The sequence below is a fragment of the Bubalus kerabau genome, chromosome 15 (genome assembly GCF_029407905.1).
Source record: "Bubalus kerabau isolate K-KA32 ecotype Philippines breed swamp buffalo chromosome 15, PCC_UOA_SB_1v2, whole genome shotgun sequence".
NCBI classification, from domain to species: Eukaryota; Metazoa; Chordata; class Mammalia; order Artiodactyla; family Bovidae; genus Bubalus; species Bubalus kerabau.
In genome coordinates, this window is record NC_073638.1 from 84,511,358 (window position 1) to 84,538,436 (window position 27,079).

The following is a 27,079-nucleotide window of genomic DNA, read 5'->3' on the forward strand; positions in this document are numbered from 1 at the left end:
CATGTCAACTCTTTGTGACTCTATGGACTGTAGCCACCAGGCTCCTCTGTCCGTGGGGTTCTCCAGGCAAGGATACTGGAGTGGGTCGCCATGCCCTCCTCCAGGGGGTCTTCCCAACCCAGGGATCGAACCCACATCTTTTTTTTTTTTTGCATGTATTTTTTTATTTTTTTTACTTGTGAAATTTATTTATTTTTTAAATTTTATTTTATTTTTAAACTTTACATAATTGTATTAGTTTTGCCAAATATCAAAATGAATCCGCCACAGGTATACATGTGTTCCCCATCCTGAACCCTCCTCCCTCCTCCCTCCCCATTCCATCCATCTGGGTCGTCCCAGTGCACCAGCCCAAAGCATCCAGTATCGTGCATCGAACCTGGACTGGCAACTCATTTCATACATGATATTTTACATGTTTCAATGCCATTCTCCCAAATCTTCCCACCTTCTCCCTCTCTCACAGAGTCCATAAGACTGTTCTATACATCAGTGTCTCTTTTGCTGTCTCGTACACAGGGTTATTGTTACCATCTTTCTAAATTCCATATATATGCGTTAGTATACTGTATTGGTGTTTTTCTTTCTGGCTTACTTCACTCTGTATAATAGGCTCCAGTTTCATCCACCTCATTAGAACTGATTCAAATGTATTCTTTTTAAAGGCTGAATAATACTCCATTGTGTATATGTACCACAGCTTTCTTATCCATTCATCTGCTGATGGACATCTAGGTTGCTTCCATGTCCTGGCTATTATAAACAGTGCTGCGATGAACATTGGGGTACACGTGTCTCTTTCCCTTCTGGTTTCCTCAGTGTGTATGCCCAGCAGTGGGATTGCTGGATCATAAGGCAGGTCTATTTCCAGTTTTTTAAGGAATCTCCACACTGTTCTCCATAGTGGCTGTACTAGTTTGCATTCCCACCAACAGTGTAAGAGGGTTCCCTTTTCTCCACACCCTCTCCAGCATTTATTACTTGTAGACTTTTGGATCGCAGCCATTCTGACTGGTGTGAAATGGTACCTCATAGTGGTTTTGATTTGCATTTCTCTGATAATGAGTGATGTTGAGCATCTTTTCATGTGTTTGTTAGCCATCTGTATGTCTTCTTTGGAGAAATGTCTAGTTCTTTGGCCCATTTTTTGATTGGGTCATTTATTTTTCTGGAGTTGAGCTGTAGGAGTTGCTTGTATATTCTCGAGATTAGTTGTTTGTCAGTTGCTTCATTTGCTATTATCTTCTCCCATTCTGAAGGCTGTCTTTTCACCTTGCTAATAGTTTCCTTTGATGTGCAGAAGCTTTTAAGGTTAATTAGGTCCCATTTGTTTATTTTTGCTTTTATTTCCAATATTCTGGGAGGTGGGTCATAGAGGATCCTGCTGTGATGTATGTCGGAGAGTGTTTTGCCTATGTTCTCCTCTAGGAGTTTTATAGTTTCTGGTCTTACGTTTAGATCTTTAATCCATTTTGAGTTTATTTTTGTGTATGGTGTTAGAAAGTGTTCTAGTTTCATTCTTTTACAAGTGGTTGACCAGAGTTCCCAGCACCACTTGTTAAAGAGATTGTCTTTAATCCATTGTATATTCTTGCCTCCTTTGTCAAAGATAAGGTGTCCATACGAACCCACATCTTTTATGTCTCCTGCATTGGCAGGCAGGCACTTTACCCCTAGTGCCACCTAGGAAGCCCACTCAATTACTAGGCAGGTAGTTAAAATGAGGTTTTCATACGTGAAACCAGCCTAGGATCCCTGCTTTTTGCCTTCCATGCCCCTCTTTTTCCTTTAATGTCAATCATTAGAGCAAATGTTGGATGCGGGACTCTCTCTCTCTCACACACATACACACACACACACACTCTTTCCTTTGTGTGTGCGTGCAATTGTTGAGAAAAAATCATCTTGCTCTGACTTTTATTTTTTGGCTGTGCCATGCAACATGTGGTATCTTACTAATGGTTCTTCGACCAGGGATTGAACCTGTGGTCTCTGCATTGGTGGTATGCAGTCTTAACTGCTGAACCACCAAGGAAGTCCCAAAGTCATCTTTGTTTAAAATTTTCCCCCATTTTTCACTGCTCAACTATTATGTGTTGAATGGAGAAAACTTAGAAAACAGAGAAACAAATAGACAAAAATTGATCACTAATCATTCTATCATGCAGAGGTAACCACTATCACACCCTGGGATGGATGATATTGGGGTGTTGTGTAGTCTAATTTCTTCCCTTGGCTATGCATGGATGTCTTTTCATGTTATCAAGCATTTATCTTCAACATGAACTTTAGTGACTTTTAGAATCCCGTCATATAGATCCACAGGGTTTGCCTACTTTGCTCTATTGTTGGATATACAGAGGGCTTCCACTTCCCCACGCTACAAATGCTATGATATGTCGTGTGTGTGGGCGCACTCAATTGTATCCGACTCTCTGAGACCCCACAGTCTGCCAGGCTTCTCTGTCCATGGAATTTTCTAAGCAAGAACACTGGGGTGGGTTGCCGTTTCCTACTCCAGGGGATCTTCCCGACCTAAGGATCAAACTCGTAAAATTAAGTGTAGAAGAAATGTGCATGCGCGTTAGGTCCTGTCAGTTGTCTGACTCCGCAACCCCATGGACTGTAGCCCAACAGGCTCCTCTGTCATGCGGTTCTCCAGGCAAGATACTGGAGCAGGTTGCCGTTTCCTACTCCAGGGGATCTTCTGGGTCCTTTACCACCAGCGCCACCTGGGAAGTGCATTTTTTCGCCACTCCCTGAAGGCTTCTTCCATGACGGTGCCGGTCCTGGCTTACAACTTTACAGCTGTGAGGGGGTGGGGACCTGGCCTGTGGGCCACGCTTCTCTCCTGGGGGCCAGACTGTTGCCAGAGGGCAGGTGCTTGCTCTGAGATGCCAGGAGGGGTGGCCTGTGATGCGGCAGTTAAGTCTGTCCACGTCTGGGTTCAGTCTTAGGAAGTCTATTGAGGGTGCACATCTAAGGCTTATTCTCTAATAGTCCCAGCTGCCTTTTTAAAAAGTTTATTTTTAAATTGAAGGATAATTGCTTTCCAGAATTGTGTTGGTTTCTGCCAAACATCAAGATGAATCAGCCATAGGTATACACCTGTCCCCTTCCTCTTGAACGTCCCAACTCTCTCCTCATTCCACCCCCTAGGTTGTTACAGAATCGGGTTTGAGTTCCCTGAGTCACACCCAGCTGATGTTTTGATTCTTATATATCTGTGTCCTCTTATGCTTTTCCCCTTCCTATAAATTTCAGAATTGGGAATTTTTGGGGTCAAAGTTGAGTATATCTTAGGATTTCTGATACACGTTTTCATATTCTTCTCTAGAAAGTTTGTACCAATATTGACTCCAACAAGCAGAGTTTACAGTTTCATTGTCTTAAATTTTCCTCCCAAAGATCTGTAACTACTCCAGTGTCCTGGCCTGGAGAATTCCGTGGACTGTATAGCCCATGGGATTGCAAAGAGTCAGACACGACTGAGCGACTTTCACTTTTCATGTGTGCGTGTGTGTGTATGTGTGTACATATATATACATATGTAGAATAGGGTGAGGTTATCGATATATACCTATATTTTACATGCAAAATATTATATGTATTATTTATGGAGCACAGTTACAGATATATATCTACCTTTAATATATGAAACATATTATATGCTAAATTTATATTAATATTAAATATAATATGCATAAATTATATCAAATATATTTGAAATGTGATTCACCCAGAATAAATATTGGAAATGGAAGGGGAGAGTTGTGATATAACATCATTGATCTAGTTCTGAACCTTCTGGGAGTTTCATATGGAATAATTTTTGTCACATGTATGGATGAATGTATTTGTGTGTGTGTGTGTGTTTATCAGAGAAGGCAATGGCACCCCACTCCAGTACTCTTGCCTGGAAAATCCCATGGACAGAGGAGCCTGGTAGGCTGCAGTCCATGGGGTCGCTAAGAGTCGGACGCGACTGAACGACTTCACTTTCACTTCTCACTTTCATGCACTGGAGAAGGAAATGGCAACCCACTCCAGTGTTCTTGCCTGGAGAATCCCAGGGACGGGGGAGCCTGGTGGGCTGTCATCTATGGGGTCGCACAGAGTCGGACACGACTGAAGCGACTTAGCAGCAGCAGTGTTTATAATAGGTGATTTGAAAAGGAGTACTTGGTATAAGATATAAAAACAGTGTTTTTTTTTAAGATTTCCTTTATAGAATAAAAGACTGTGTCAGTTAAACAATCAAAAAAAGATCGGAATGACCTTCCAATATATCAGCCAGGGGCCCCTTTTCCCTCACCCTACATTTAAATGCTGTCTCGCCATCATGGTCGTGAAAAACCAGACTTCTTTCATGGGTCACAGACGTTGAGACTCCAGCAATTTGCATCATTTATTTTACATTGTGGTTTCCATATTTTAACCAGTAGTATGGTAGCATTGAAAATACCCACTTTTTTTTGGCATAGATTTCAAACGATGTGAAAAAACAATTCCAGCCATCCTTTGGGGACATTTGATAGAAGCTCAGTCCACCTTCTCTTAGTACTGTGTGAAGTTGGCTGTGATGTGCTCGTGGTTGAAGGGTATGTAGTCAGCGACTCCTGGAAACAGGGAGAGAACAACCGGAAGTGACCGCGGTGCTCGTGGCCACGCCCGCCTCCCGCAGGGTCCACCCTTACATTGGTTGCCAGTGGGCTGCTGACTCGCTTCAGTCGTGTCCAACTCTTTGTGACCCCACGGACTGTATGTAGCCCACCAGGCTCCTTTGTCCATGGATTCTCCAGGCAAGAACACTGGAGTGGGTTGCCATTTCCTTCTCCAGGGGACCTTCCCCACCCGGGGACTGGACGGAAACTGCGTCTCTTACGTCTCCTGCATTGGCAGGTAGGTTCTTTACCACTAGCGCCACCTGGGAAGCCCGTTAAATTGGGTAGGGTTAGGGGAAGCTGAGCCCCGGAGAATTGATGCTTTTGAACTGCGGTGTTGGAGAAGACTCTTGAGAGTCCGTTGGACTGCAAGGAGATCCAACCAGTCCATTCTAAAGGAGATCAGCCCTGGGTGTTCTTTGGAAGGAATGATGCTAAAGCTGAAACTCCAATACTTTGGCCACCTCATGTGAAGAGTTGACTCATTGGAAAAGACTCTGAGGCTGGGAGGGATTGGGGGCAGGAGGAGAAGGGGACGACAGAGGATGAGATGGCTGAATGGCATCACTGACTCGATGGACATGAGTTTGAGTGAACTTCGGGAGTTGGTGATGGACAGGGAGGCCTGGCGTGCTGCGATTCATGGGGTCGCAAAGAGTCGGACATGACTGAGCGACTGAACGGAACTGAACTGAGGGGAACAAGATTGAGTTGACTAGTATGAAGGAAGCATGGAGTTGAGACTTTGAGGTCTTTTTTCTCAGGCTCTCAGCTGCCATGTGGAGCAAATCTTTGGCCAAGCCTTAGATTGTGCCAGCCTCCTTCCCTCCTATACACAATTGGACACTAGTATTTATGCTGAAGAATTATTTCCAGGATTAGAAATAATGACTGCAAAGTGCCTAATACAATATCTAACACATAATAAATGTGCAGGAAAGTTGTTACTATTAAAATGGCGTACGTAAGCCAAATTTAGAGCACTCAAGTTGGGAACTCATACATTTTGGAGGACTTAAGGAAGGGCCGTTGGTTGAGAATTTTGTCTTTCTGGGCAGGGAACACACAGATTATGACGTAATTGATGATTAAGTTTGAAGTAACCAGGCGTCAGAAAGCTTGACAATTCCAGGCCCAAATCGTTTTGGATCTCAGAGGACATTTTTCCTCCCAAGAGAAGAGAAGTAACTAGCAGACAGGAGAATAAGCCTGACTTAAGTTTCGAGGGCAATTAATGAGATGAAAATTGTAAGAGAAATAATGACAATAGTGATACGCATTTTTGAACAAACACCATGCAAAAGGCAGTGAACTTACTCATTTCTAATCCTCACAATAACCTAAAGGGTAGTGCTATTTCCAATTGATAGCTGTGGGCACTGTGGCTCAGAGAAGAGTCATTATCCGCCTAGCGTAGCTAGAAAATAAGCAAAGGGGCTTTAGGAATTGCCTGGTGGCCCCGTGGTTAGGACTCAGTGCTCTGCCAGGGCCCAGGTTTGATCCCTGGTCAGGAAACTAAAATCCCACAAGCTGGGCTACGTGGCTAAAAGAGAGAGAGAGAAGGGGTTTCAAACCAAGGCTTATGTGACTCTAAAATCTTTCTTATATGCTTGGCTGCAATTCCACAAATTCTGACGGGCCAGATTTTGTTAAATTCATGACAGGGGCTAGGAAAGCTCTCTCTCGTTGTTATCCTGGACAATGAAGCATCTTGACAAAGCTTCAGTCTGACTCTGCTATGAGTCTACTGACTTCACCACTGTGTGAAGGGATGGCCACGTGTCTGTGGACGTCGGGTTAATGTAGCATCATCCTTACACAAAGTAGACGAGTGCTCTTTAAGGCAGATAACATTTTAGCATTTGTGCAAACACTTTGGAGATAGTTAAGGTTTTTGCTGAGTCTGAGTTTCATTCTTCGCAATTTCTCCAAGCAAGCATCCTTCATTTTGGAGATTTTAAAAAACACCACTATGAAAGAAGGTGAAAAATGGACTCTGAGGGAAGCTGTGGACTTGATTCCTGCTCCATCACATACTACATATGTGCCTGGGGGAAGTCTCTTTTTCTTTCTGAGATAGTTTTTTCTGTTTAAAAGGAGAGTCACTAATACCTACAGAGTTGATGTGAACAGGAAATAAAATAATGTCAGGATATTGATAGCTGTTATTTTTATCCCTCTCATGGATCTGCTCTGGCTGTGAGTTTGCTGTTCTTTCGTTTCACGCATACGTGTCTTTTAACCCCAAAGTGGCCATCTTCTTAGATCACACACTGGTTTTTTTTGTTCTTTTTTGTTTAAGTCTTTCTCACATTTGCTTTTTCTTTCTTTAGCTCTTATTACTTTAGGTCAATCCACTTTTCTTCACTGAATATTTTTTTCCACTAGCTCAGAGTGGTGTTAGAATTCTTGATTTTTTTTTGTTTTTTTTTTTTTTTTTTCTGAGCCACATAGCATATGGGATCTTAGTTCACTGATCAGGGATCAAACTCTCAGCCCCTGTAGTGGAAGTGTGGAGTCTTAACTGCTGGACCACCAGAGACGTCCCAGGATTCTTGATTTTTTAAAAACACTATTTTAAATAACTACTCATTTGTTATCTATTTGTCTAACATTACTGTATATTCATGATATATGTGCATATGTACATACAAAGCTGTTATATATACAACTATTGTATATACACGTACTCTCACAATTATTTATTGACTAAATAAATGAATGAATTAAATATGGAAATGAAAGAATTTAGACTTCACACAGTGGAAAAAGTGCCTACATTCCTTTTCTTCACTCACCTTCTATTAAAGGTGTTTTCCCACTCAGGAATTGCCAATATGTCTTGTCATTAACATTTCCAGCGATATTGTTAATTGAAGAGACCTCAAGTCCCCAGGATGTCATTCTGGTTTCAAACCTGTGAGAATAATATCATACGTGATTAATGCCTTGCTCCAAGTCAGGCAATAAGAAAAGATGAAGGGCCAGAGACCTTCTAAATGCTTCAAAAATCAGAAAAAGATGTCTAAAAGAGAAAGTGCAAATGACTAATGAACGAATCATTTACTTCACTTGGAATTAAATAAAAATATAAATGGGTTTTAAAAAACTTATCAATAAGCAAATTAAAAAATGCTGATGTCCAACAATGGGCCAAAAAATTAGGTGCGTGATGGAATAAATATCCAAGATTGACTCTTTGGCAGTTATAAAATTCGTATTTTTCAATACTTTTCAGTGACATGGAAAAATGCTCATGCAATAATATTAAGTGAAAATGTGGGGTACACATCGGATGAGAAATATTTATCTATCTCGTGTATATATGGATCACAACTATTTGTAATACACGTGGAGAAAATACCTGTAAAATTATAAAAAATATCAACAGTGATTATGTTCTGGATAGACTGTGGATGCTTTGTCTTCTTCTTTATGCTTTTCCCCCCTCAAAATTTCTCATATGTATATTTACTACATTATAGGTAGAAAAATAAAATTCAGGCAAAATTAAAGCTAAGATTGGAGAGGAAGTAAAGTATATTCAGAAGATTGTTGGCAAATTAAGTATTCTAGAAATGTGATCTTTATCTCGACCCGTTCTACAGAAGCTGGAGAAGTTCTGGAGCTGGTCTGCGGGCCGCAGACACGTGTACTTATCCTAACCCTGCGCAACTGCTGCTGTGTCACTCATTCATCAATTCCTTGGCCTTTGTCAGTCTTTCTCCCACACGTCTCTCTGCAGAATTTGGATTATGTCATCTTTCCTTTGAAAGTAACTCATCTTTTCCTTCCCATGACTTAGCATCTTCCCCTTCCTCCTCTTACAGCTTAGCTTCTCCATATTTCCCTACTGTTTTCTTTTTTGCAAACTATAAACATTCCCCAAAGCTTAATGTTCTCCTTTTTATTTATTTTTTTTTCCCCCAGTTGGGCAGTGGAAAGAACATGGGCTTTGGAATCAGTCAAATGTGGCTTCAGATCTCAACTCTACTGGTGACATGTTTTGTGATCTTTAGAACATTACTTAACAATGTTGGATCTAAGTGGTTCTATCTGTTAAATGGGAGTAATTCTATCTGTCTCAGGTTTTAGTGGAGGCATTGTATCTGCCACCTACGACACTGTCCTTAACTTCCGTCATCGCCTCTGTCAGATGAAAACCCAGTCTCCTTTGCTTACCCTGCCCTCTTTTTTTAGGACTTCTTCTATACCTCCAAAAACTTCCTGATGATTCTGTTTCAAACTCAGGCAACTGAACTTGTCTAAAGGGATTGTTTTTCTCTGAAGGATCTTCTTTCTTCCTGACAGTCCCATCAATAGTTCTGAAGCTTCTTTCTCTTGCCCCTCCACAAGCCCTGAGGCATCTTCCTTGGCCTGAGTGCGTTTCTCCTAGATAAAGTCCTCCTCACATTGTATAACAGCTCTGTTTCTGTGGTCATGCCCTGGCTTTCCTCCTAGTCATTCATTCTGCATCCCAGTTTATATTTTGCAACATTTTCTTTCTCAAAAACTTGCAATGCTTCACCACAAACTGAAGTCCCATTTCCTCAGCCTGGGATTCCAGGCTGTCTGCGGTATCACTCAGTCTATCCCTTCAGGCACCATTCACTTAGTTCAGTCCTGTATTCTGTCCCTAGTCAAGCTGGTTTATTCATTGACCCTAAATTCCTTGCTCAGTTTTCTCTCAAATACTTTGTCCTCCTCTAAGAGTTAGAGGAATTTATACCCAACACTTGTTAACTTTGGGGTGATAAAATCCCCTCTTCTTGGAATACCATCCTTTCATATCTTGCTGTATGATGCCTCTTCTTTGAGGGGATCCAAAAGCCACGGGACTTCCTTAACCCTTCTAATCCACTCTGTGCTCTCTCTCCTTTGAATTCCTGTTTTGAAAACTCCATCATCATCTATTTAATTTTTATGAGGGCCTTGCCTCCTTACCAGATCATAGGCACCCCTATCGAATAGGGGCTATTTGATAAAGATGGGTTACTTTGTAAGAAGGGAAAAAAGCAAGAACACAAAGGAGAGAGAGAGAATGGGAATTCAGACTGAACTTGGAAGGAGCGGTAAACGTCACTGGAGCACTCACTTGAACTTGGGGTTTCGGCGCTGTGCTTCCTCTAGGACAACAAGCAGCACGGATCCTTTCTTCACACTAACACTGATGGTCACGTTGAAGAGCAGCTCCACGCCCCTCAGCTGGTTACTTATGGTGTAGACGACAGTGATGTTGGAGGCTGAGGTGGGGACAGGGCTGGGAAAGTTGGGCTGAGTTGGTTGTACCTCTTGATCTGCGAAGACCACAGGGGTCAAACTCATTAAAGATTACGGAGTTCACAGTCTAGGTGCAAAATCTCTGTTATTGGCAGAGCATCCCAGAAAGGATTTCAAGAAATAACAATGATTCTGTGTCGTTTGTGAGATGTTCTGAGAAACTGGTGTGATCTATGAAGCTGTTTCCCATCCTAGAGAAATGGTCACAGCTGAAGAACCAACAGCTCCCTTAATAATGAACATTTCTTTTGTTAAAAGAATTTTTAAGCTGAAGGGAGGATTGTGAGCCCTAAGTCACATATTGTACATGGCACTCCATGTTCACTTGGGGCTTTCTGTTAACCCGAAGAATCTGGAAGCAAAGGTAATATGTTTCAGACCATTTAACAGAATACCTGGGTAACCAGTGTGGAGTCCTAGGAAGGACTCTCTGGCAACCTTGTTCAAGTTGGGAAATCTTCGGTAAGCAGCCTAAGGCGTTAGGTGAGTGTGGCTGTGTTTGGTACAATTGGGACTGGATTGCTTTACTGTGGTCTCTGTAGATTCTGTACTGAGGCTGACAAGGAGCTTGCTAATCACTGCTTGTGCCAGGAAGTCCATGCAATGTAAGAAGAACCATATTTTATGTTAGTATGTGATTAGAAAGAAATATATAATATCTCGGGGCCAGGTTTTCACCCCATCCCTGTGGTGCACTGTGAGCGTATTTTTGTATCTCTAAGCCTTGACTGTAAAGTCAACTTTGTTCCTCTCCTGAGCTTCCCGGGAAAACTCAATGATTGGTCAGACTTTCTTTGCTTTTGCACCGTGTGATGCTTCTATTTCTACTCAATACTTCTTTCTTTTTAAAGATTTTTTTGATGTGGACCATTGTTTAAAGGTTTTGCTGAATTTGTTACAATTTTGCTTTCATTTTATGTTTTTTGGCTGCTAGGTGTGAAGGACAGGGAAGCCTGGCATGCTTCAGCCCAGAGGGTTGCAAAGAGTCGGACATGACTGAGTGACTGAACACATATGAGGTCTTAGTCCCTTAATCAGAGATCGACCCTTCACCCCCTTCATTGGAAGATGGAATCATAACCACTGGAGTGCCAGGAAGTCCCTACTTAGTATTTATTTCACTCTTCCAAATACTGTGGTTTCTGTCTGCCTTTCATCTCCTGCTTTGTAAAGAGCAGATGTGACAAGGCGTTGCATCATGTTTGGTGCACTTGTCAAATGGATGAATGAAGTCATGTTAATTTGTTAGGACCATGGACCTTCTCTCTCCACCAGCCATCCCACAAAATGCCTTACCTGTAGCAGGTGCTCAATAAACGTGTGCTGAATGAAGTGGACATGGGACTGAATTCCAAGGGAGGACAGCATGGCTGCATGCTAACACACAGCTCTGGGGGACTGGACGCCAGCTGTGCTCTGCCCGCCTGGAAGTCACAGGTGTGACAAGCCCTTATGCCCCTCACAATTGGTCCACTTAGGGCCACCTGTCACTATGTATACCACTTAGGGCCACCTGTCACTCCTGGCATAAGACACCACGTTATAGGGAGAGACAGATGTTCAGAGTCCTTACCAGGGCTGCAAGACACTTGGGGCACATCTAGGTAGGTCTTGCCTTTCAGTGAAGGGAGGATTTGGGCAATGGACATGGAGTTTTGGAATTTCCCCTCCTTGATCTCGTCCAGTACAGTATCCATGGTCTGCTGGCAATCCCACTGCTTGTTAGGTCTCTCAGGTGTCACGGAGAGAGCCTGGGGCCAGCGGGAAGAGACACAAACACACACAGGTTAGGTATAGCTGAGAGTTGGCCTTTATAAGTCCTGTAAGGGTTAGCCTCGATCACTAATCTTTGTGATCAACCAGAGGTTCCAGACAGTGTCTGTCTCATTCACAGCCATGTCCCCACTGCTCAGTGCAGTGCCTGTCACAGAGCAGTCCCTCAATAAATATCTGAGCTACACTGAGACTGAGGCTTCCCAGGTGGCTCAGAGGTAAAAAACCTGCCTGCCTATGCAGGAGAGGTAGGAGACGCAGGTTCAATTCCTGGGTCGGGAAGATCCCCTGGAGGAGGACATGGCAACCCACTCCAGTATCCTTGCCTGGAGAATCCCATGGACAGAGGAGCCTGGTGGGCTGTAGTCCATGGGGTCACATTGAGCTGGACACGACTTCCAGGGAGTCCTTATCCAGGGAGTGCTATCAGGGCGGCTGCACTTGCTCACAGTTCTTAGATGTAGAAGTGAGAGGAGAGCTGGCAAAGCAAGCCTCTGGGGACCTCTCGTCTAGGACAACCTGGCCGTCTCACCGTGGGAGACCTCTTCCGCTCTCTGCTCTGCACACCCTTCGGGGGACTGGTCCCTCATTTGATCACACAGGACCGCCAGCCAGAGGTTCCGTGGCCCGGGCCACAGCGGAGGATGCAGGGGTGGGGTTAATCGCCGCGTGCGTCCTCTTGGTGTCGGTGATTGGTGGACGCACGCGCCAATCAGAGTCCTTCCCTGACATACAGACACCCGGAGGGAGAAGCCTCTTCTCTTCCCCTTCCGGGTTAGTAATCACTAAGGCGCTAGTGAAACAGGACACCGAGAAAGCTGGCCTAAAACTCAGCATTCAGAAAACTAAGATCACGGCATCCAGTCCCATCACTTCATGGCAAATAGATGGAGAGACAGTGGAAACAGTGACAGACTTAACTTTTTGGTTTCCAAAATCACTGCAGATGGTGACTGCAGCCATGAAATTAAAAGACGCTTACTCCTTGGAAGGAAAGTTATGACCAACCTAGACAGCATATCAAAACGCAGAGACATTACCAACATTTGCCAACAAAGGTCTGTCTAGTCAAAGATATGGTTTTTCCAGTTGTCATGTATGGATGTGAGAGTTGGACCATAAAGAAAGCTGAGGGCCGAAGAATTGATGCTTTTGAACTGTGGTGTTGGAGAAGACTCTTGGGAGTCCCTTGGACTTCAAGGAGATCCAACCAGTCCATCCTAAAGGAGATCAGTCCTGAATATTCACTGGAAGGACTGATGCTGAAGCTGAAACTCCAATACTTTGGCCACCTGATAAGAAGCAACTCATTGGAAAAGACCGTGCGTGATGCTGGGAAAGATTGAAGGCAGGAGGAGAAGGGGACAACAGAATATGAGATGGTTGGATGGCATCACCAACTTGATGGACATGAGTTTGAGTAAGCTCTGGGAGTTGGTGATGGACAGGGAGGCCTGGCTTGCTGCAGTCCATGGGGTCACAAAGAGTCGGACACGACTGAGCACCTGAACTGAACTGAACTGAAGGCGCTGGTGACCATCTTTCTCAGACACTTTGAAGAAGCAGGAGAGAAGCAGAAAAATCAGGACTGAGAGATGATGATAGAGTGATCCCTGATATCTTATTTGAGACCTTTATTCTGATTAATTCTAAAATCACCTGGATCCTCTAGTTTATGTGAAATAGTAAATCTCAGTTTTGTTTTGCTTTTTTCCTTAAGCAAAAACTGTTGGAGTTTCTGTTATTTGCATAATGATTCTTGATGAATACACTGTGCAAGTCACGCTACTGAGTTTTCTATCTTATGGGTAAAATAGAAACCATAGCTCCTGCCCTACCTTTGGAGTGGTCATTGGAGGTTCAGTTGGGATGCTATGCAAAAGCTTTTTTTTTTTTTTATAAAAAAAAATTTTTTTTTGACCAAGTCTCCTGGGATCTTGGGAGAAGGCAATGGCACCCCACTCCAGTACTCTTGCCTGGAAAATCCCATGGGTGGCGGAGCCTGGTGGGCTGCAGTCCATGGGGTTGTTAAGAGTCGGACATGGCTGAGTGACTTCACTTTCACTTTTCACTTTCATGCATTGGAGAAGGAAATGGCAGCCCACTCCAATACTATTGCCTGGAGAATCCCAGGGGTGGGGGAACCTGGTTGGCTTCCATCTATGGGATCGCACAGAGTCGGACACGACTGAAGCGACTTAGCAGCAGCAGCAACCTGGGATCTTAGTTCCCCAACCAGAGATGGGATCGGTGCCCCCTGCAGTGGAAGCGCAGAGTTTTAACCACAGGCCTATTGAGGAAGTCCCTGCAACAGCATTTTGTAATGTATGATGCGGAAGCTGTCCTTCCATCTCCCTCTCTTTAGGGTTGTACTGACCTCAGCCACCAGAGTGTGTTAATGTGCTGGGGTTGCTGACAACTGATTCACCTGAAGCTTCAAATGAAAAATGGGAGATGGGAGAGGGGAGCCAGACATGGATGTGAGCTGGAGAGAACAGTGTGAGCAAACAGGCAGTTCTGACAGGCACTGTTGACCTCCACAACCATGACAGTGGCTCTTCCCAGAGTCCACTTTACTGGGCTCTTTGGTTAAAGGCCATCAGTTAGGTTTTCCCAGCAACCACATCTTGTCCACTAGCCATGTTCCCCTCCCAGACCCCGCTAAGCGATCTGTATCCCTTTGGGGTAAAACATCGCAAACACCAACTCTTTAGAAAGGAGTAATGCATTAAGCAAAAAGAGAAGGGGGTGGCAGAGGATGAGATGGTGAGATAACATCACTGACTCAGTGGACACGAATTTGAACAATCTCAGGAAGATAGTGGAGGACAGAGGAGCCTGCTGCATTGCATGGTGCTGCAGTCCGTGGGGTTGCAGAGTCCGACACGGCTCAGTGACTGAACAGCAACATTGATCCGTTAATTGTTATAAGTCAGTAATAGCTTGGCAGAAGTTTACCTCTCCAAGTTAAGTGCTTGCCAGAGGAACCTTGAAAGCATTGGCATGTTGATGGAAGAAAGATCAGGGATTCAGGAACAGAGGGAAGGCCCCATGAGTGCCCCTGGGAAGCAGTGTGAGTGGCCTAAGTCACTTGAAGGGCAATGATAGCAAGCAGAGGTGAGTGAAGGCTGCAGAGGAAGCTTAATTCACCTTATTCCCTTGGGAGAGACCACAATTATTAAAATGCACCTTTATCTGTGATTCTTTTATACGTTTGCTATGATGGGGAAAATGAAATCCCAAGAGAGTCGTTTTCCCATATTTGCCCAAGATTGTGGTCAATCTGGGATTCAAGCTCAAGTTGTTAGAGCCTTAGAAACCTTGATGCTGAAGCTCCAATACTTTGGCCACCTGAAGCGCAGAACTGACTCATTGAAAAAGACCCTGATGCTGGGAAAGACTGAAGCCAGGAGGAGAAGGGGACAACAGAGGATGAGATGGTTGGATGGCATCACCGACTCAACGGACATGAGTTTGAGCAAGCTCCGGGAGTTGGTGAAGGACAGGGAAGCCTGGCGTGCTGCAGTCCATGGTGTTGGACTGAACAGCAACAGAAACACTTGGCTTTCGACACCAGAATATTTTAGATTAGAACAAGTTTATATAGTAGATACCTGGTGATTTCAGACTTCAGATTGCCTGGGTAAGAAACTCTGGCATGATTGGATAAGGAGAGGTGAGAAATCCACCTGGCCTTTGATATTTGGATATGAATGAGGCCCTGCCTTTTTCCAAGGAAAACTTTAATTCTCAGGTACAGCTTATCACAGTGTACCTTGCAGAACTGACAAACCAAATTAGCAAAAGCAAACACCTCTCTCTCTGGCACTAAGGACAGCAAGGTTATTTTCAGTGAGTCATGAACAAAACACCATGGATTTCTTCCAGGCTTCCTTTGTTCCACTACAAAGCTTTCTAGACCAGAGCCCTGGGAATACTCTTGTGTGATTCAGCCAGTAAAACAGTGTTCTGTTTTTACAGTAAAACAAAGTTCTCTGGCAAAATTCCACTGACCGCAACATGATGTAGAAACTGATTTTATTTTCATTTTATTCCATGGCACACTGGGGATTTTTATCCACTCTTATGTGTAACATGAAAGACTTCTAGTCTATTTATGCCCTTTGCGATTTTTTTATCTTAATTTTTAAAATATTTTAAAAATTGAGATGTAACTGACATGGAACATTATATTCGTTTCAGGTGTACTGTTAATTTTATGCTTGTGTATACTGTCAAATGATTGCAGTCTAGTCTAGCCACCCATTGCCACACATAGTTTCACAGTTTTTATACTGTGATGAAAAGTTAAGATTCACTCTCTTAGTAACTTTTCAATATATAATATAGTATTATTAACTATAGTCACCATGCTATACACTGCATTGTTAATTTAGCATGCAGAACACCAAACCGTTCTGTACATCCTACAGCAGTAATCCAGAACTAAATTAGATTTAGGGCTGGCATCCTAACACCATGATTCTGTTTCTTTATTTTTTATTGATGTATAGTTGATTTATGGGCTTTCCAGATGGCCCAGCTGGTAAGGAATCTGCCTGCAATGTGGGAGACCTGGGTTAGATCCCTGGGTTGGAAAGATCCCCTGGGGAAGGGAAAGGCTACCCACTCTAGTATTCTGGCCTGGAGAATTCCATGGACTGTATAGTATTATTTTAGTTTCAGGCATATAGGATAGTACTTCAGTGTTTTTGCAGATTATACTCCACGAGAGGTTATTACCAGATAATGGCTATAAAGCCCTGTGGACACAGCACATCCTGTTGCTTATCTGTTTTATGCCTAGTAGTTTGTATCTGCTGACCCCATGCCCCTAATTTGTCCTCCCACTTCTCTCTCCCTTTTGGTAACCACAAGTTTGCTTTCTATATCTACGCGAATGTTTCTGTTTTGCATATACCTTCATTGTATTATTTTTTAGATTCTCCATGTAAGTGATATCGTATAGCATTTGTCTTTTTCTGCCTGTTTAATTTCATTAAGCATAATATTATGAGTCTCTGGTTCTTGGCCATTCCATGTTGGCAAGGTCATGATGTAGTTTTTCTATTACTCCTATAGGGCTCAGACGGTAAAGAATCTGCCTGCAATGCGGGAGAACCAGATTTGATCCCTGGGTTGGGAAGATCCCCTGGAGAAGGAAATGGCTAGCCACTTCAGTATTCTTGCTTGGAGAATCCCATGGACAGAGGAGCCTGGCAGGGGGCTCCATGGGGTCCATGGGGTCACAAAAAGTCAGACACAACTGAAGCAACCTCACTTCACTTTATAGGGCATTTTGAGATGATTTGGCTGCAGGTGACCCTTTAATTTCTGATTCTAGTTGGTTCTCTCTCTCCCTGCTATTTTATTGGTGTGTTTTCTATAGGAGGCTGCTGCTCTAATCAGTGGAGGGAGGTGTGTGTGTGTGTGTGTGTGTGTGTGTGTGTGTGGTTGTATTTGGAGCTCTATCAAGCAGCATCTTACAGCATCCGAGCCTGAGACTCTACCCAGGGGAACACTGCACAGACTATAGACTGGATGACCAGACGCATCTGGCCTTGCCATGTAGGGGTCTTTGTGAGGCTGAATTGACATCGAGAGAGTAAAACAGCTTGACAAAGATTAGATGTCTAGGCAGCTTTGACTTATTTTCATTAATCCTTTTGAATATGATCCCACATTTTTTTTGGATCATGATACAAGGCTGATGAAAGAAGATTTGATTGGCAAGATGGAATCAGAAAAGTCAGTGTTATTTGAGGACTTACTCAAATAATCTTATTTTAAAAAATATACCAAACTCCTGTGCAAAGTCACTTCAACTGTGTCCGAGACACTTGTCGACCCCATGCACCGAGCCTACCAGGCTCCTCTGTCCATGGGATTCTCCAGGCAAGAATACTGGAGTGGGCTGCTATGCCCTCCTCCAGGGGATCTTCCCAAGCCAGGGATTGAACCTGGGTCCCCTATGTCTCCTGCATTAGCAGGTGGGTTCTTTACCACTAGGGCCACCTGGGAATTTTTATGAACAAACTGATCATTATTAATAGTAAATGAATACATTTCTTGGATTTATTATTTTTCCCCAAGGAAACCGAGTTCATGTATATTTGTTTTTCTACTTTGCCTGTGAAGTAGAGGGGAGTTAAGGCTTACCTGCATTTGGCGGGGGGGCAGGCTGTGCGGCATGCACGGTCTTTTTTCCTGACCAGGGACTGAACCTGCCTCTCCTGCGGGGCGCGTTTACCTGCATCGCGAGGCCGGTGCTGTAGATGTCTCCGATGAGGCCATTGCCTTGGATCCTTGTGCTGATATCCTCCACGATCTTCTTTAGCAACTGAGTGAACAGGGCGCGGTACCCTTCCTCCGAACCTATGGGGATCCTGTTGTACATACAGGTCAGAGCCAAGGTCGCCACTGCTCCTGCGTCTGTGAATCACAGCAGAGGGTAAGACCACCCCCTCCACAGTATGAACAACCAACATTTTACTGTTGGATTGCTGCGTTCAATGGGGGCTTTCCTAGTGGCTCAGTTGGTAAAGAATCTGCCTGCAGTGCAGGAGACCCGGGCTTGAGTCCCTGGTCAGGAAGATCCCCTGGAGAAGGAAATGGCAACCCACTCTGGCAATCTTGCTGGAGAATTCCATGGACAGAGGAGAGGGACAGGCTGCAGTCCATGGAATCGCAGTCGGACACGACGGTGGGGCTAAGTTCGGTTTTTCACTTTACTGCGTTCAGTAACCTCTCTGACCCTTCAGGACAGCCTGTGAGACAGGACCTCTGATTGTGTCCATTTCAGGGATGAGGGTATGGAGACTTAGAGAACTGCCCAGGGAGGCATTGCTAGTAAGGAGCAAGGACCTGAGAGCAGCTCCGCAGGACGCCAAGGCTCATGCCTCGAATGAAAGCTGACTGGCAGCGTTTTCAACCCCACTTCACATGTCCCAGCGTTTATCTGTCAAAAGTCAGTGCTTGGTGAAGTCCCAGCCGTCGTCACTTCTCAGCGAAGCCTCCTCTTCATCCCACCCAGCAGGCGCGGCCTCTTTTCTGAGCTCCTCCAGCACCCGGTGTTTGTGCCTGCTTTGCCCTCTCTGCCCTCTCTCCTGTCACCCTGCCAGGGAGCTCTCAGATGAGGGGACGGGTGGGGCCTGCCTCCTCCAGGGTACCCGGTACAGGCGTCCTCGGCGGGGAGCTCTCAGATGAGGGGGAAGAGGAGCCTGCCTCCTCCAGGGTACCTGGTACAGGGGTCCTTGGTGGGGAGTTCTCGGATGAGGGGGCGGGTGGGCCTGCCTCCTCTGGAGTACCTAGTACAGGGGTCCTCAGTGGGGAGCTCTTGGATGAGGGGGAAGAGGAGCCTGCCTCCTCCGGGGTACCTGGAACAGGGGTCCTCGGCGGGGAGCTCTTGGATGAGGGGGCGGGTGGGGCCTGTCTCCTCCTGGGTACCCCGTACAGGGGTCCTCAGCCCTTTCCTTCTTATTATGTGTGATCTAAATGGGCAAACTCTGGCACAGTGAGACCAGAACAAACCAGAGACTCACCGGATGGCATTTTTTTTTCTCACTAATCTTTTCCTTTCCACCCTAATCTCCACCCCAAAGTTGCATCATCTTGCTGAGGATGACAGTGTTGGCCAAGAAGCCCCAATTTCCTGAAGTGGCAGAGACGCCCCAGCCACGAGAAGGTCCCTGATGAGAAACAGAAGCTAGTCTGTGTTTGACCCGCAGGGAAGATACCTGAGCGAATATTGACCTGAGTGTTGGCTTAGTAGGGACTGAAATGAGAGAGGTTACTGAAGCTGCATTTTTAAGGGGTAAAAACGTGAGCTGATGCTGTTGCTTAGACAGTGGCGGAGGAGAAAATGTGACCACAAATGAGGGACCTCACAGAGGGCATTGTGCCGAAAAGTGGTCATTATGTGTGATGGGGTGGAGGAGAGAGTGTCCATTCACAGACAGCCTCGCAGGATGCAGGAAGAAGAAGGTTCCAGTGCCTCCTTGAAAGAGAGCATCATGGCTTTAAGGTTCAGAGAGGAGCTATTTAACATCAAGAGAATGTTTGTATGTTGTGAAGAGAAGCACTGAGAAGAATAGAGCGTGGACGCATCAGTTCAGTTCAGTCGCTCAGTCGTGTCCAACTCTTTGCGACCCCATAAACCACAGCACGCCAGGCCTCCCTGTCCATCACCAACTCCTGGAGTTCAGTAGGGATTAAAGAGGAGGCTCGGTGGGGCTGAGTCTAGACATTGGTTTAATAATTTAACTGCTGTTTGGGAATGACTCGTGACTTGGATGACATGCTTATTGGTTCCAGTGGAGATTCTGGAACTGCCAGGCACGTCAAGGTTTGTCCTGGTTTTCTGTTTTCCTTCTCTCTTTCATGTGCACCTTACATTTCATTTATCCCTCGCATGTCCACCAAGTGTCTGCCCAGCATCTCTCACCTGCTGACATCTTCCTGGCCCTCCCCTCCTCCATGGAAAGCACCCCCTGCCATGGTCCCCCCAGCTCTACCCGTTAGTGACCTTGGTGTTCCAAGCTCAGAGCAGCGTTTGAAACCAGTGACTTACCCACGTCAAAGGGAGAGGAGTTGGCCAGCAGGGTCTTGGCGAAGCGGGCTGCTATGGGTAAGGTCGTCTCTGGGTTGTTCTGGCACAAAGCCAGGATGGCCAGACTGGGCCCGTAGAAGGTGGAAGCGTAGGAATCGAGGCCTTGAGAGGGGACAGGAGCCTGCGTAAGACTAACGTTCTCCATAAGGAAGACATTTGTGAAAAAGGAAAAGCCAGAGCTTGGAAATGGACACGGCTAGAAATCCTGTCCAAAGAGAGAGATACTGTATTGGCAAGAGATAACTTCCTGTGTCTCAGAACAAGAATGGCATCTGGCAGGGGAACGGAATCAAAGGGAGGCTGCTGTCTTCAGGGGAAGGCATGCAATCGTGTCCTCCCGGGAGGGCGGTCTTTTCCAGTTTGTTGGACCAGAAGTGGAGATCTCACGTGGGGATTAACAGAGTGACCTGAGTGGAGGAACACCGGGTCTCTTCCCTCCACATCCACCCTCCCCTCCTTCTCTTTACAGATTTAGAATTCTCAGGAAGGGCCATTTGCCTCACTTCCCCACTCCCTTCTGATGAGGTCTTACTGGAAGGTGTCCAGTTCTCCATTTGGGTCCGCAGAGTCGATACTTTGTCCCCAGGGTCTCGGCAGGAGGAGGTGAGGGCCATGATAGTGAGGGCGAGCTGACCAGCGGTCAGGTCTGTGGAGGAGAGAACAGTACCATTAAACAAAGGCATTCTCAGAGGGGAGAGCTCCAGCGGTCAGGCTGAGCTCTGTGCTTCTTTCCAGATCATTTTGATTTTTTTTTAAATAATGTGATCAGATAGTTTTTTGACCTTTCTTAAGGAAAGAAGTGTTGGAAGACACTGCAGGAATGTTTAACCTGGTGACCTCTATGTGGTTTGAACACCTCTTTCGGATTTCCTGGTATCTGTTTAGAAAAGCAGCAAGAATACCTCTGCAAGTTCATATGGAAACATGTCTAGTTTCAAGACACTTTTAACTCTACTCAAGTTTCTCTAACTTGGACCTCAGGCAACTCCTGTGAGGTAGGCAGAACAGATTTTATTGCTTTTGTTATTATTGCTGTTCCTGTTTAATGTATCTATTCTTTTTGGTCATGCCATATGGAATATGGGGTCTTCAGTTCGTCCCCAACCGGGGATTGAACTTGCATCATCTTGCATTGGAAGTTTGGTCTTAACCACTGGACCATCAAGGAAATCCTGCTATTAGTGTTATTGTTACTCGAGTGACCTGCATTTTGTGAATGACAGAGGTGAGGTTGGTGGGAATCTGTGAGCCCTTCAGGGTCACAGAGTTAGTAGGTGGCGGAGTCAGACCTGGAAGCCTGCTCATTTACGTTTAATCTAGAGCTGTTTCTGCTTTACTGCCCTCCTATGTGAATGCGCCGACCCGCAGTCCCGTCCTTCCGGGGATGCAGGGAAAGGTGTTTGGGTGACTCAGGCACCGTCACAGGTAGCGCTGAGGTGGAGGGACTTGGGGAGGGGGTCTGGGAGTGGAGATTCAGGGAGCCCGCTAAGGGGCTCTGGTTTCTCACCGGCTGTGTCGCTGGCCATGAGATCGAAAGTCAGGAGCTTCTGGGCCTCCACGTTGTAGGCTCCTGCCAGGTTCATGGCGATCAGGACACTGGGATTTGGGAAGGTGGAGTTGATCACCGAGTTCTCCATGATCACTTGGATGCCATCGACCCAGGGCTGCTCTGCTGAGGGAACGGCTGCGAAGGGCAAAGCCATTTGCTAAACCCCTCATCCTCATGCTCTCTTCTCAGAAACGTTTGCGTCTCTTAGCTTTGGGGATCCTTGGGGATGCCCCCATTGGGGTGATTATTAAAGAGAAATGGAGAAAACGCTGCGGTTTCCTTTTGAGGCCAGTTAGTCCCTGCACGCATGCTCAGTCACGCAGTCGTGTCTGACTGTGACCCCATGGCTTGTAGCCCACCAGGCTCCTCTGTCCATGGGATTCTCCAGGCAAGAAGACTGGGGTGGGCAGCCATGTCCTCCTCCAGGGGATCTTCCCGACCCAGGGATCGAACCTGGGTTTCTTGCATTGCAGGCGGATTCTTTACCATCTGAGCCCTCAGGGAACCCCAGTTAGTCCCTACATCTTTCCAAAGAACTCTGATCTTTAAGAAAGTGATTTTTTACTTAGCGACATCACACGCTGCGCTCACAGACATTTTGTGCTGTTTCTAGCATGTTCCCAGAGATCACTGATCGCCTTGCGTCCATCTCTTCTCACTTTTGCATGAGATGTAAGAAGGATCTGGGCTACGACCTATCTGTAAGAAGGATCTGGGCTACGACCTATCCTCAGCAGGTACCCAACCTTCTCACCACCAGGGGCACATGGTCAGAACAGTCACTGAGGGTCTCCCCCCAAATCATCAACCATCATTCCCGCAACAGTATTTCAATCTCTCTTAATGTAAAGTGCAGAGACTTGCCTCCCCAAGAACTCATGCCATTAGCGATGAACCGTACAGACTCACGCCCTGTACGGGAGCCCCTGTCAACGACTGCTGCTTTCAGGCCTCTCATCATTAGACGCCAGTGTCTGAGCTTTCTGCCTGTCCCCAGGGTAACCGCTTCCTTGACCTCCTTGGAAAAAATGCCCTACTCACAGCACGAGCTTTGGGTCTGGGTGCTGGTCCTCGTCACAGCCCAGAGAAGGGTCAGGAGCTGGAGGGCAGCCCGGGCCATGCCTCTGTCTCCTGGTGTGTCCCCGGCCCCTGTTCCCGAGTCCCCATGTGTGCAGGCTTCGTGTTTTCCTGCTTCCCCTTATATATGCGGCTCTTTGTAAAGCAGTCTGCCTGCTCCCCAGCCCAGCCACTCCTGAGTGCTTATCCTGATTTCCATTTGCTGACGCAAGCTTGCCTACTCCAGAGCCTCCAAGACATCTGAAGGTCATGTCTTGGCAGCACGGTCAGAGGAGACACTCGGGACTTCGTATGCGATGAAGGCCAAGTGTCCTTTACTAAAGTCCCGGGAGGCTGGCTAGTGTGAGAGTCTTAAGGGAACTTTCTCCTAAGCCTTTTCATACCCAGAAACCTCTTGGCTATTTTTCAGCAACCACTTCATTGAGGTTGGGGTGGTTCCTAAGGCCCCACCTCACAGTTCATGGGGTTCTCATGGCAAGAACACTGGAGTGGTTAGACATTCCCTCCTCCAGTGGACCAGATTTTGTCAGAACTCTCCTCTATCACCCATCCGTCTTGGGTGGCCCTGCACAGCATGGCTTCATTGAGTTACACAAGCCCCTTCGTCACAACGAGGTAGTAATCCACGGAGGGGAAACCTGGGCAAACTCTGGGAGGTGGTGAGGGACAGGGAGGCCTGGCGCGCTGCAGTCCATGGGGTTGCAAAGAGTCAGACACAACTTGGTGATGAACAGCAACACCCCACTTACAGTCGGAGGCACTTGTTTTATGAGAAGTGCTCTGAGGCTCTCAGGTAGCATTGGCCAGGTGAGGGCTGGCTTTATGCAGTGAACTAAGCCGTCACGACTTGGGTTCCAGCCCATGGGCAAACAACAGACTGCAGTTCCCCAGAATTTTTTATTTTTTAATTTCTCTTTCCTACCTAGGGAAGAAAGCAGTTTCAAACAACCAAGGATTTCAGATATTGTCTTTTAAAGTAAGTAATTGGAAAACGTGGGATCAATGAATTATATTAAGCAATATGTATATATTAATTTTTTTAGGATTGTGGCTGTATAATAAAGCAAAGTAAGCCTCCCTATCATGGAGAACTGAAAATGATGAGATTATGAAAGAGTTCAGTTCAGTTCAGCCGCTCAGTCACGTCCGACTCTTTGCGACCCCATGAATCACAGCACACCGGGCCTCCCTGTCCATCACCAACTCCCAGAGTTCACTCAGACTCACGTCCATCGAATCAGTGACGCCATCCAGCCATCTCATCCTCTGTCATCCCCTTCTTCTCCTGCCCCCAATCCCTCCCAGCATCAGAGTCTTTTCCAATGAGTCAACTCTTCACATGAGGTGGCCAAAGTACTGGAGTTTCAGCTTTAGCATCATTCCTTCCAAAGAAATCCCAGGGCTGATCTCCTTCAGAATGGACTGGTTGGATCTCCTTGCAGTCCAAGGGACACTCAAGAGTCTTCTCCAACACCACAGTTCAAAAGCATCAATTCTTCAGCGCTCAGCTTTCTTCACAGTCCAACTCTCACATCCATACATGACCACAGGAAAAACCATAGCCTTGACTAGACGGACCTTTGTTGGCAAAGTAATGTCTCTGCTTTGCAATATGCTATGTAGGTTGGTCATAACTTTCCTTCCAAGGAGCAAGCGTCTTTTAATTTCATGGCTGCAGTCACCATCTGTAGTGATTTTGGAGCCCCCCAAAATAAAGTCTGATACTGTTTCCATTGTTTCCCCATCTATTTCCCATGAAGTGATGGGACCGGATGCCATGATCTTTGTTTTCTGAATGTTGAGCTTTAAGCCAACTTTTTCACTCTCCACTTTCACTTTCATCAAGAGGCTTTTGAGTTCCTCTTCACTTTCTACCATAAGGGTGGTGTCATCTGCCTATCTGAGGTTATTGATGTTTTTCCCGGCAATCTTGATTCCAGCTTGTGCTTCTTCCAGCCCAGCGTTTCTCATGATGTACTCTGCATAGAAGTTAAATAAGCAGGGTGACAATATACAGCCTTGACGTACTCCTTTTCCTGTTTGGAACCAGTCTGTTGTTATGGAGGAGGGAGCTACCTTTTTTCTTTTCTAATGACCTATTTTTAAGTAGCTTCTTTTAGGAGGCTATTCTCCAGTGACTCCCAACTTAAACTAAGATTCAAAGGCCTTCAAACAACCTCCCGCCCTGTGAGATCTGTCCCCTGGCTGCCTTCTGGACCTCACCTCCATCCACTGTCTCCCTTGCCCTGGCAGCTTCTGCAGCACCTCTTGTTCCTCGAACCTGTCGGTCCCCTTAGCTCTTGCTGTCCCCTCTGCCTGGGACATCTTTACTCCAAATACTGGCACGGTGGCTCCTCACTTCTTTCATTATTCTGCTCAGAGGTCAGGTTTTTTTGGTTTTAATTTTATTTATTTTTTTACTTTTGACGGTGCTGGATCTTCGCTGATGTGTGGGCTTTTCTCTTGTTGCGTCAGGTGGGGGAGCTCGCTGCTCGTGGCGTGTGGACCCCTCACTGTGGCGGCTCCTCTTGTGGAGGGCGGGCTCAGTGCTTGTGAGCTTAGTTGCTCTGTGATGTGGGGGATCTTCCCGGATCAGGAATTGAACCCGTGTCCCCTGCGTTGGCAGGCGAATTCTATACCATTGAGCCACCAGGGAAGCCCGAAGGCCAGCTTTTATTTGTTTTCCTGTTTCCGTTTCATTTTTTATTCCTTTAATGTTAAACTTTGAATTGGAGTATAGTTGCTTTACAAGGCTCTGGTTCCTGCTGTACTGCAAAGCGAATCAGCCACGTGTGTGCGTACATCCCACCCTGGGGTCTCCTTCCACAGGTCACCACGGAGCTCTGAGTGGAGTTCCCTGTCAAAGGTCAGCTCTCAGAGACGCCTTCCCAGACCCCTGAGTGAGAGGCAGCCTCCCCCGACACCCACCGCCCGTCTGCCTGCCGCAGGTCCTACCCTCCGTCACACTGTGCGCCTCGCTTCCTGTCTGCCTCCCTCCCCACGGGAGTGTCGGCTCCCTAGTGCCAGGGGCTTCCTCCGTTCTGTCCACTGCTGTGTCGCAGGTACGTGAGATGCTACCTAGCTCCTAGTCGGAATCAAAGGGACCCTTTACAATTCTTTAGTTTTGTCTTTTTGTTGAAATGTAGTTGATTAACGATATCGTGTTAGTTCCTGGTGCAGGGCAGAGCTTAGACGTATGTGTGTTCTTTTTCGTATTCTTTTCCATTGATTTGTTACAGGATGTTGAATACAGCTCCCTGGCTACACGACAGGACCTGTATCTGTTTTATCTATAGCAGTGTGCATCTGCTAATCCCAAGCTCCTAAATTGTCCCTCCCCTACCCCTTATCCCCCTTTGGTAATAGTACGTTTGTTCCCTAAGTCGGTGAATCTGTTAATGTTTTGTAAATAAGTTTATTTGTATCACATTTTAGATTCCACACATAAGTGATCTCACGAGCTATTTGTCTTTGTGACTTAGTGTGATCATCTCTAGATCTCTCCATGTTGCTACAAACAGCATTATCAAATGAACACTTTTTGAATGAGTGAATTAAGAACAAATATATAGCATAGGTGATAAAGCATTTTCTTTTCTTTCTTGGAGAATGTCGGTGGTGGTGTGGGGTGAGAACACAGGACACGTATTAGGGTGTGATACATGTCTAACATCATCTTATGTTTCCACCTCCTGGCATTCATGCCCTTATATAATCAGTCCTCTTGAGATGGTTGGATGGTTTCACCGACTCAATGGACATGAGTTTGGGTAAACTCTGGGAGTCGGTGATGGACAGGGAGGCCTGGTGGGCTGCAGTCCATGGGGTCGCAAAGAGTCAGATACGACTGAGCGACTGAACAGAACTGAACTTCTCTAGCGTATGAGTTGACCTTGCTTCTGATAATTATAATACAGCAGAAGTGATGGGATGAGGTTGCAGAAGACCAGCTCCATCTGGCTTGCAGTCCCTGGCTCTTCTTGCTTCTTGCTCTGATGAAGCAGCTGCTGTGTTGTGAGCTTCCTTATGGAAGAGCCTGTGTGGGGAAGAGCTGAGAGCATCTTCCAGCCCACAGCCAGGCAGGGCAACAGTCACATGAAAGAGCTTGAAAGCAGATCCTTTCCCAGC

At 45.9% G+C, this 27,079-nt stretch overlaps 2 protein-coding genes across 9 annotated transcripts in view; one reads left to right on the plus strand and one right to left on the minus strand.

Moving 5' to 3' along the window:
* Positions 1-27,079, plus strand: part of LOC129627729 (oocyte-secreted protein 1) — a 216,392-nt gene that overhangs the window by 114,853 nt on the left and 74,460 nt on the right. The gene's annotated exons all lie outside the window — the stretch shown is intronic.
* On the minus strand, positions 4,558-22,994 carry CBLIF (cobalamin binding intrinsic factor). Its single transcript, XM_055547245.1, has 9 exons — positions 22,916-22,994; positions 21,833-22,009; positions 20,858-20,971; positions 20,287-20,427; positions 17,968-18,149; positions 11,518-11,695; positions 9,760-9,961; positions 7,463-7,581; positions 4,558-4,619 (listed from the first exon to the last, which is right to left on the minus strand). Exons 1-9 carry the CDS (start codon positions 22,992-22,994, stop codon positions 4,558-4,560), a joined length of 1,254 nt encoding a protein of 417 aa, XP_055403220.1.